Here is a 9,899-nt window from a genome sequence, read left to right as displayed (position 1 = left end):
GGAGCTGTGCTGCAGCCCTGGGAGGTGCTGGTTCTGGAAACAGCATTCTGCCCTGAGTGGCCACAGAACGAGTCTGATAAATGAATTTTGTACTGTGCTGTACTTCAAGAAACAAGCAGTGTGCAGGTAAATCTCAAAGGGCAATTTAGCAGGGCAGGTTGCAATTACACTTAGATGCATGTAGCCAGGAGGAAAGCAGGGCAAAACTTTAGAAGCCCTGATGACATTTTCCATAGTGTAACGCAAAAACTCGAATCCCCTCATCGGGTGCCTTGGAAACACCCACATTTTCTATCTAGCCCCGTTATCAGGTGCCTTGGAACCACCTTTGTTTTCTAAACATTTGTTTTCCCGGTAAGTTTTCTCGGTACCTCTCGCAAACCTTCAAGCCGTGGTTGCTCAGCAGCTGCACTGTGCCTAAATGTCACTTGGTTTCACAAGCTGCGTGCTCTGTTGTTGAAGCTGCCCGCAGGGCTGGATTCAGTGAGCCTTTTGCTGCCACAGCTTTAGCAGTGCCCGGTAAAGTGGCATTGTATCATCGTTGCCTCTCCACCGCCACGCTCGTCCTGCCGCAGGGCTTGCAAGGCCTCGAGGCTGAGGCGGCGGCCCAGGCGCCCAGCCCTGGTGCCAGTGTGTGACTGGCAGCGAGGGGAGCGGGTGCTCGGGCAGCTCCATTGTCCGCCCAAGGGCCTTGCTCCCGTCAACCACCACAGCTTTAGTGGGAGATGGGCTCATCTGCACGGCCGCCTAGATCCCGTGTGCCATGGGCTGTCACGGTGTGTTCGCTGGCCGCCTGCCTTACGGGCACGACTATGGCAGTAAGGTCACGAGTGCCTCAGGGGCAGCGGTGCAGGAGGGCAGGCCGGTGCCATCTCCTGGGCTGGGCCCGTGTCCCCCGCTCCCCGCCGCTCCGTCCCCGCTGCAGCTGCGGCGCCGAGCGCATCCCCGCCGGCAGCCGGCCCTCGCTTCCCGCTTCCCGCTCCCCGCGCCGGCCCGGCCGGGAGGAGGAGCAGGAGGAGGCGCGGAGCCCTCCGCCCCCTGCGGCGGAGCGGGCCCGGCGTTAGGACCCGGCGGCGGCGGCTGGGCGGTGCGGGGCCGGGGCCGGGGCCGGGGCCGGGGCCGTGAGGGGCGGGGGAGCCGTGCCGCCGCCGCCGCCTCCTGCTCTCCTCTTCTTCCTCCCGCAGCCGCCCCTGCCCGTCGAGGCAGCGCTCCCAGGCTCCCCCGGGGCGCTCGGCATGAGGAGGATCAGGGCTAATGCCATCGCCATCCTGACCGTCGCCTGGATCTTGGGCACTTTCTACTACTTATGGCAGGACAACAAGCCCCGCTCGGCGGCTGCTGGCAGGTCCGCCGGAGGCGGTAGCGGCAGCGCCCGGAGCGGGCAGAGGGCGGCCGGCAGGCTGGAGCTGCGCCGGGAGGAGAGGACCATCCCCCTGATCGTGAGTGAGCGGCGGCCCCAGCATCCCGTCCTGCCGCGGCGGGGAGGATGCTCGGGGAGGGAGCCGCCGCCGCGGGCGCGGGGTACGCCGGCGGAGGGCTGCGCTTTGCCTTCGGGTTGCTTTCTGTTTATTTTAGCATTCGTGCTTGTCACCATGGCAGCCGCTACTCGGGGAGCAGGGTGGGCACTCTCGGGGGAATAGAGTAATGCCGTGGGTAAAGTGTTTGCGAGTTGTCTCCGCCGCTCTCAGCCCGTGCTCAGCTCCTCCGGCTGACAGCGGCTGCCCTTGGCCGGGGAAAGAGGCGGGTGAAGCAGCTGGAAGGTTTTTAGTTCGCGTTCAGAAGGTGCTCACATACAGATACGCACGCACACACGCATATGTGTGATCACAGTGCTTTCCCGTCAGGAGCAGCTGAGAGCCATGACCTCTCACAAGCCTTTCCTCCGGCCAGCCGGGCTCCGAGCACCGGGCCGGGGGGATGCGAGTGACTGTACAGCTGGTACCAGCCTCTGCCCCTCCGCTTGGCTGCCCGATGAGACTTTAGTCTCTTTCAAACCGGAGGCAGCGGTCTGAGGCGGGCTCAGGCTGGGGTTTGGGCAGGGAGATGGCGGGAGCCCCCAGGGCTCCATTCCTAACCCGAGCAGTGGTAGCAGTGCCCTGATGTGCTACTTCAGTTTGGTTGAAAGCACCACACTCTGCCGTCCTTGGGTATCTGCGGGCTCAGTAGGGGGATAAAATCGAGCTCCTGACTTGAGGATGATGAGGACCTTTCTGCTCTGTCCGTGGGAGTGATTTGTCCTCCCTTCAGCCTGTATAATAGCATCAATAAAGCTCTCCCAACTCTAGGCAATCGCTTCATAAAAAATAAATCAGCCCCTGGAGCAAGAAGTGGCCCAGCAATACCATTCCCAGGAGTGATCCGGCTGAAGCTGTTCGGGAGCTGCACTGTGTGTCACTCTTTGGCTGCGAATGCATTTGTCAGCTGGTCATGCACACATGGAAGCGAACAAAAGCAGCAGCCCGGTCAGAGTCGAGCAGGGGCCAGGCGCCAGGGCTGCCCGCCTCCCCCCTCGGCTGGCACTGGGAGGTTTTGGCCTGTGTCTCGCTTTTTTTCACCTGTAAAGCGGGCATGGGAAGTGTTTATAGGTGTTTGGGAAGCCCCGTGAATGTTTGGAAAATGCTGTCAAAGCAGTCCCAGCCCTCAGGCAGCAGGGTGGAAACTCTTCAGCTGAGCCCCTTGGCCATTGCTTTCAGCTGCTGAAACTCAAAAGTCCAAGCTTGGACACAGCACTTCTGTTATTTGCTGCTCACTAGGGCTGGGGGCTGCCGGCGGTTCAGGCTGCCCTGCTTTGGACCTTTATGTAGCAGGAAATGAGCACGGTGAGGAGCTCTGCGCGAGTGCTGCTGTTGTTGAAGCCCTTTGGGTGCACTGGGAAATGCTCTTAGGCTGGCCAGGGCTGAGTTGAACAGAGGATTTAGAGCACTCCTGCTTTTTTGATTCCACCTTAGTGGCAGAGGAAGCTGCCCCTGAGCCTCTAATTTCTTGTGTGAGCTTGAACATGCTGGTGTAGCAGTTTTATTTCTCTGTTCCCCCGCTTATCCCTTCTGGTTTTTTATAGCATTTACTTTACTCCCTCTCAGAGGGCTTGTGAGGTTACATGAATCCATATCTTCTACCAAGCACCTTAAAATCCTCATGAGGAGGATGCTGTGGCAGTGCCACACGTGATTATGTTGCTGCTGTTTGGGGGGGCAGTATTTGCTCATGGCTAACCACAAAGCCTCTCCTTGCAAGATACACCGCTGTGCAACAGCCACACCAAATTGGTCCTGCTCTCAAAACCATGTAAATCGTTCCAGCACTGCTCCGTGCCTGAAATCCCGTAGCAAGGAAAAATAATCATCCTTTGCATCTCAAGTCCCTCTGTAACTGGGGTCCCAGGATGTGCCAGCCCTCGCACTAGGGCTTTCAGTAGCAGCTGAGATGAAGGAGCACCCTCTCCTTATGCACCTGGTAGTGGGGCATGGTGGAAATTTCACATCCTGACCTGCCGTGATGTATTTGAATACAGAAGGAAACAGGAAGGATTTGTGGTGTTTGGGTTTTCCCTCATGCACGCAGGTTTCCCAAGGGTTTGGTGGGTTGCTGTGAGAGGCAAGGTGGTAAAACACGAGCAGTGTGTGTGCTCATGTGCAGTGCTCTGGCTGTGGTGATGTGCACAACGAGCTGTCCCAGCCTTGGCCTCTGCCTGCGCTGCTGGGGCAGGAGCAGGGAAGTGACTGCATGTGGGCACAGGGCCAGAAGGTTGGTGGAGCTCTGGGGACAGTGCTGTCCCTCAGGGTGTGGCATCTAGCAGGGTCTGAGCACGGGGTCTCGTGGTCTGATCTGTGCGAGTGAGCCTGAGGGCTGCTCAGGCCAGCGCAGTAGCTGTGCGCACTGTCCTCAGCTTGTCCCCAGCACAGCCCGCTACCCTCTCCCAGCCAGCACAGGAAATGTGCCAGTTCTGTTGCCCCACTGGAGAAATAACAAACCTAGAGAAGCAGCCGTCCTTCGGCAGCGCAGAGCCCTCAACCCCGAGTTCATTCCCCTTGAAGTCAGATTATTTGAATTAATGTACTATGGCGGTCGTGTATAAGGGGAGGCGTGCTTGTGCTCTGCATGCTTCTCTATCCCTTGGCTTTCTGCAGAGCCACTGAGACAAGCTGCCCATTTTGATCCAGCTTCTGGTTTCCTCTGCTCTGCATGAGTGATGATGTTGGAGTTCAGGTTTGGGCTCATCTGCAAATAAGGGTGACTCATGTGACTTATGGGTCTCTGGAAAAATATTTTTTCAGTTTTCTAAAATTGGCTGCTTTTCTGTCTGGAAAAAAGAAAAAGGTCTTTTTTTTTGGGTGAGTGAGTCCAAGAGTCCTGCTCTTGCATCTATGCTATGACATTTCAAAACCTGGGCAACTGCAAGTGTATTGCATAGGTTTAAAAACTGAAGTGCTTTTTGGGCTTTTGTTTTTCTTCTTTATTCTCTCTTAATGTGAAGAATAAAAATCATCTCAGGTAAACACTGTAGTCAATTGCAAGTCGCAGCTTGAAACTGTTTTTTGTTTGTTGACCTCATATTTGTTAGCACAACTTTGAACTTAAAATCTGGATGTCTGATTCCTGGAGTCAGCAGGGAAATCTTTGAATATTTAAGCTGGGGCATGGAGCTGTCAGAGATTAGTGTCCCAGAAACAGCTTGTGCATTAATAGTGATCCTACAGATATGTATTTTATAGATAGAAATCTTGACATGTGGCCTCTCTGCAATAGGCTCTTCACAAACAGGCTGTAGAGATGCTTGAGATGAAAATTCAGATACTGGCAAATGGCAGGGCTCACTTGGTGACAAGACAAGCCCCTGCATGCTTCTCCTTTCACCTACCACGGAGGTAGAAGCACATGTGATTACCACACTCCTAAAATGCATTTTTTCTCTGGAGCACAAGAGAGTTTCATATTGATTAGAAGGAGCCCTAAGACCTCTGACAGCTAGCTTGTGTGTTTTTGGAAGATGAGCTCCCTCCCTGGACTCTCTTCTGTCTCTTCTAGGCAAAAGGTTGTTTCCTGTTCCCAGGAAATTTCCAAAGGCCAGAAGCTGTGCTGTGTGTCTTTAGAAGAGCTTTGGCATCATTCCTGCACTATGTCCAGGTGGTTAATTGTTCAGCACGTGCTGCGTGTCTGCTTTAGTATGGCACTGATGAGCAGAGCCCAGGGCTCTGTTCTTCCCTGTCTCAAGACTGCAGCATGGGAGGCTTGTGTCCCAGTGAAGAGAGCAGGGCCAGTGCTGCAGCGTGGGCAAGGCTTGTTAGTGAGAGGGATGGTTGGTAGGCAGCTTTGAAAGAGAAATTTTTCTGTTGGCTGACTGTGAGCTGAGGGTAGGAGTATTTTCTCCTATTCCCTAGTCAAAAGCAGGATGTGAGGTTGCCCACAGGGTTCTCCAGCTTGCTGACTTCTCTGGGGTGGCAGGGAAGCAGCAACATGCCTGGAAGGTGGAGATAAAAGTATCATTATTTAAATGCTCAGAATTGTGTTAGGCTGATGCCCTGTTGCTCTATGATGCCTCTTATCTTTGTAAATTGCCCTTTGGATTTTGGTATGTTGTCTCTGGTCTTGGTCCTGCCAGCTTTTGTGCCCTGTGTAGTTGCTCTGTGAGCCCACTGCAGCCGGTTTGGCAGTGGAGAGCCCTGTAGCGTAATGCTGGCTCAGGTGACCTGAGCTCAGCCCTCCTGGCTGCTCCCTACCTCTGTGCTCTGCCATGTAAAATGGGCACGGGGGAGAGGAGACAAGGCATCCTTTTTCCTTGTAGCTAAGGGTTTCTAAATGCTCTGCGAACATCACTGAACTGTGTGTCACCTCTGGTGAGACAGCAAGCAAGAGACTCCACTGGGACGCTTGGCTCAGAACAGGTGGTGTGTGTAGGCAAAGAACAAGTTGGCGAGGAAAGATGTCAATTGTTTAATTCCCACATCTTGTTTAGCCAGAAGACAGGCAGTGGCTGGGCTTTACCTGCTTCTCTGAATTGCCCAACTGGCACATTTAGCCATGCTTGTATTTGCCACCAAGTAAGACCACGCTGATGAATGCTTTTCAGACCCTGGAGCACCTGGTTAACAGCACAGTGCTGCTTTTGTTTTGTGTTGCCTTTGGCTCCTGGGTATCTGAACCCCTCAGAGCAGGTGCTGGCTGATGTTCACTGCGCATTCATGAATGATTTTATTCTCATCCCTTCATCACATTTCCTCTGTGTGCAGCTTTCAGAGGATGCTGTTTTCCTCCCAACTGGGAAAGGATGCAATTTTAATGATTTGCTAAATGATACTATTTTTCAGGGACCTGCATCCCATGGGGCCCCTGCATGTGTGCCTCCCTGGAGGCAGGTCTTGTAGCCTGAGGCATGTAACTCTGGCAACTGAGGTGGATCCTACATAAATAAAAAAACCTAACAAACACAGCAAGAGGAGGATCAGCACTATTTCCTTGCACTGGCATATTGTCAAGCTTAATTTCATTACATGCTACGCTATGAAGAGAAAAGGCCTAATTTTTAATGAGGTGCCACAGCTCATTTCAGCAGCTTCCTTACCATTTTACTCCTAGCAGGTTGGTCCCTCTTGAGTCCCCTGCCTTTTGGGGCAAGGATCACGCATAAGGCCCTGTAGGTTTCTTTCTGCTCTTGTGCTGTGTCTGTGTTTGAGTTTGCACACGCGGGGACAGGGCACGGGAGGCTCTGTGGTCTCCCCAGGGCTGTGATGCTGCCTGCAAGCCAGACCACCATGGCTGCAGCAGCAGCAGCAGCACGCCCTGAGGCCAGGAAGGTACGGCTCACACCTTGGTGAGCAAACCAGTCAAGTTGCCGGCTTCAACAGCTCACTAAATGCTCTTGTTTTCTTAAAACATCTTTCTTTCAAGTCAAACGAAAAGTGGAGGAAACTTCATCTCTCTGTCCTACCATCCTGCAAAGCAGCTCTGCTCCCTGTGGCTCTGCAGGTATCTGGGGTGTTGGAAATGAGATAGAAAAGAAGCTGCCAGTTGCTATGTTTGCCTGTGCTGTTCAGCCTGGCCCATTCCACTGCCAAAATCCAGCACCTGCCTGGCTCTTCCCAGCACCTGTATGGCCTCTGCTCTGCCCAGTTTGTATCAGCCCTTAATGCTCGGGGTTTTGTGGCAGCCATTCATGCTGAGGCCAGACCCTTGCAGCACTGATTTTTTGGGTTTTTTTTTGATCTCTGTGGCATCTCTCATATGGTACATGGGGCCTGTGCCAGCTCCCTGGGAAAGGATGACTTGGTAACTTTTTCTCTAAGGGTATTACTGCAAGAGGAAGATTCAGTGACAGCTTGACGGTGTAATGTTTTATTTAAAGTGTTTATGTTTGAAAACTGGGGGAATGGCTGCTGTTTGCCTAAATGGCAGAAAATTATTTTATATTTAATTTGCCCCAGTGGCCCTGTGATGCATTAAAATAAAATAAAAAGAAAGAAATTGTTCACAATAGTAATGTTAATAAAATCCAGTTGGCAGCACTGGCCTTAATTGTTAATCAAAATGATGCTGTAGCTGCAGTGAGGTAGCTGGGCTTGGGGAGCAGGGTGGTCTGGGCAGCCTGGGAGAGTGTGTAGAAGTGAGGGGAGGGCCAGTGCAGTGCTCCTGAACATGATTTATTTTACTAGAGCCTTTTCTTTAAATCAGTGGGTGAAGCAGTTGCAAGTTTTAGTGAGCTGAAGCATTCTTTAGTATGCAGCTGCTTCCTCAGTTAGATCTTTGCATATACAAAACTGTCTCAAGATTTAAAACCTAAAAATTTAGCGGTGTTGCTGGAAACAGAAAGCTTTGATAGATGTCTCAGGTTGCTGTTTGCCACGGTGAAACTTGGTCCAGACACTTCATCCCAAGGCTGGCAGGGTGAGAGTCACTTAAAAGGCAAGGGGAGAAGATGTTTTGTTTCAGTGGCACTGAACTGGGACCGCCCATTTTGGAGCACTGAAAACTGATTTAATTCTGCAGAGCACAAAGGCAATGAAACACACAGAGGCAAATGTGCTGGGGATGAAGCACTTGGGGCAGCAGGGGACCCTGTCTCACCTGTGCATTGTCTCACAGCTGCAGGGGAAGCCCCAGGGCAGAGCCCAGCAAACTGGGATCTCTTGCTCTTCCTTGGCTCCCCATAGAATGCCAGCTGGTTGTTCCTATTCCACGTGCAAGTCCCAGGACCTTGCTTTCTCCTTCCTGTTTTGCTCGTGTGTGCTGCTCTCGTGTGCTGCTCCAGCCCTGTCTGCCAGCTCCTGCAGTAGGCTTGTGGGCTCCTTGGGGTTGTCCTGTCAGCTGGCACTGCTGGCACTCTGTCCAGTGCCAAGTGCAGAGGCCATGATCCACAGCACGTCCCATACTCTTGCATTAAGATTGAACCACAGTGAGACCCGTGCAGTGGGAGCTGAGCTGCCTTATTGACTGAGCTGAACTCATCTTCGTATTACTCCATTTCCCCAAGGTCTAAAATGAATATTTTATCTAGTTCACAGGACTTTTGGGCAGCTTAGCTTGCAAGTTTTGTGAAGGGCAGGAGATGAGAGAGGTAACCTTAGCAAGATGTCCTTGAGTTCTCCCTTTGTATGCCCTCTGAACAAGGAACGGGATTAGCAGAAATGTAGCAGGTCAGGGCCCACCTGCTGCAAGAGGAAGGTGTTGAAGGCACAGCACGGGCTGCTTCATGCACTGAACAATAGGATTTGTTAGAAAAGGTTGTGCATTACCCGCTGCTGTCTTTTGCTGTGTCTTTACAAGCACATATTCTTGCAACTAATAAAAGTGATAAAGGACTGCAGGTGGACTGTCCGCTTCAAATTTCCATGTCCCAGCTGTGTTTGGGGCTGTGGAGATAAGCCAAAAAGAATATAGTGTTCTCTTGGGTCCTATCTCTGCAGAGAAATTACCCATGTTGTGATGTGCTTTGAGCACATGGGTAATTTCTCAGTGTTGGTAGAGACCAGGTTTTTGATGGGCAGCTGCACGCTCCCTTTGGCGCGGCTTTCTTTTGCCTCCTTGAGGGGCATTGTCCCTGCAGAGACCTGCCTCAGCCACCTCTGCAGTGCCACTGCAGGTCCCACAGCGCTGTCCCTGTCCCTGTGCATCCCCAGCATGGGAGTGAAGCTGTCGTGTGAGGCTGCCCCTGGGCTGCGAAGCTGTTTTGGCTGGGGAGATGATGCTTGCTTGGTCGTCCTGCCATGGTGGAGCTGAAGGGTTGACTTTGCAGTTCAGGCTCCAAGGCTGCCATGATTGGGCTGGGGCAGTGCTCTAACGTCTGACTGTCCCAGCATGGTCACTGATGACATTCGGCTAAAGCTGTAGAAAATTATCTGCTTTAACCTCTTCTTTTCAATTCTCCCACTTCACAGACTTTTCATCTTGTAAGCTGTAATATGATCTTTTTGAGGAGGTTTTGTTTAACAGCAGCAGAGAGAGAAAGCCCCTGTGCTGAAATCTGTATCAGACATTTTGTGGGCCTGTGAGGAAAAAAAAAGGACTATTTTTCTTGCCTTTATTGTTTTGGATAACTGCCCTGAAACAGCTAGGGCTTGGCTGGAAAAGTGCTTCTAACCAATGAAAGTGTCTTCAGAGGTTCTCTGAAAAAATCTTTCTGCAGGACAAAATTGGAAAAATAAAGCTTGCTTGCCTGCTGAGTGCCCTGAACAAAGTATTTGGTGCCAGAGAGTGTCATGCCCAGTAATGCCATGCTGTAACTTTGTGCCTTTCGGTACCAAGTAGGCAGTGAAAAGTGTAATGATTATGGAAGAGTGTATAAGAGCTGCAAAAAGCAGTGCAGCTCCTTGGGTAACTGGTCAGTTAGTCTCTGAGTACAGGAATCTGGATACAGTGGCAGTGCAAATAGGAGCCATCACATCCGCACAATGAAATTGAAATAATTG

The 9,899-nt window shown here is 52.1% G+C and overlaps 1 protein-coding gene across 1 annotated transcript in view; it reads left to right on the top strand.

Annotated features, from left to right (window-relative positions):
- Positions 1-1,130: 1,130 nt before the first annotated feature.
- GALNT16 (polypeptide N-acetylgalactosaminyltransferase 16) overlaps positions 1,131-9,899 on the top strand; it is a 75,477-nt gene continuing 66,708 nt past the window's right edge. Inside the window, exon 1 of the mRNA XM_063159263.1 lies at positions 1,131-1,439. Within this exon, the coding sequence (XP_063015333.1) occupies positions 1,236-1,439 (204 nt within the window). The 5' untranslated portion in view covers positions 1,131-1,235. The remainder of the gene's footprint in view (positions 1,440-9,899) is intronic.

This window comes from Melospiza melodia, chromosome 6 (assembly GCF_035770615.1).
Source record: "Melospiza melodia melodia isolate bMelMel2 chromosome 6, bMelMel2.pri, whole genome shotgun sequence".
In the NCBI taxonomy this organism is placed as follows: Eukaryota; Metazoa; Chordata; class Aves; order Passeriformes; family Passerellidae; genus Melospiza; species Melospiza melodia.
The sequence above is the reverse complement of the archived record's forward strand: the minus strand, read 5'-3'. Positions and strand labels throughout refer to the sequence as shown.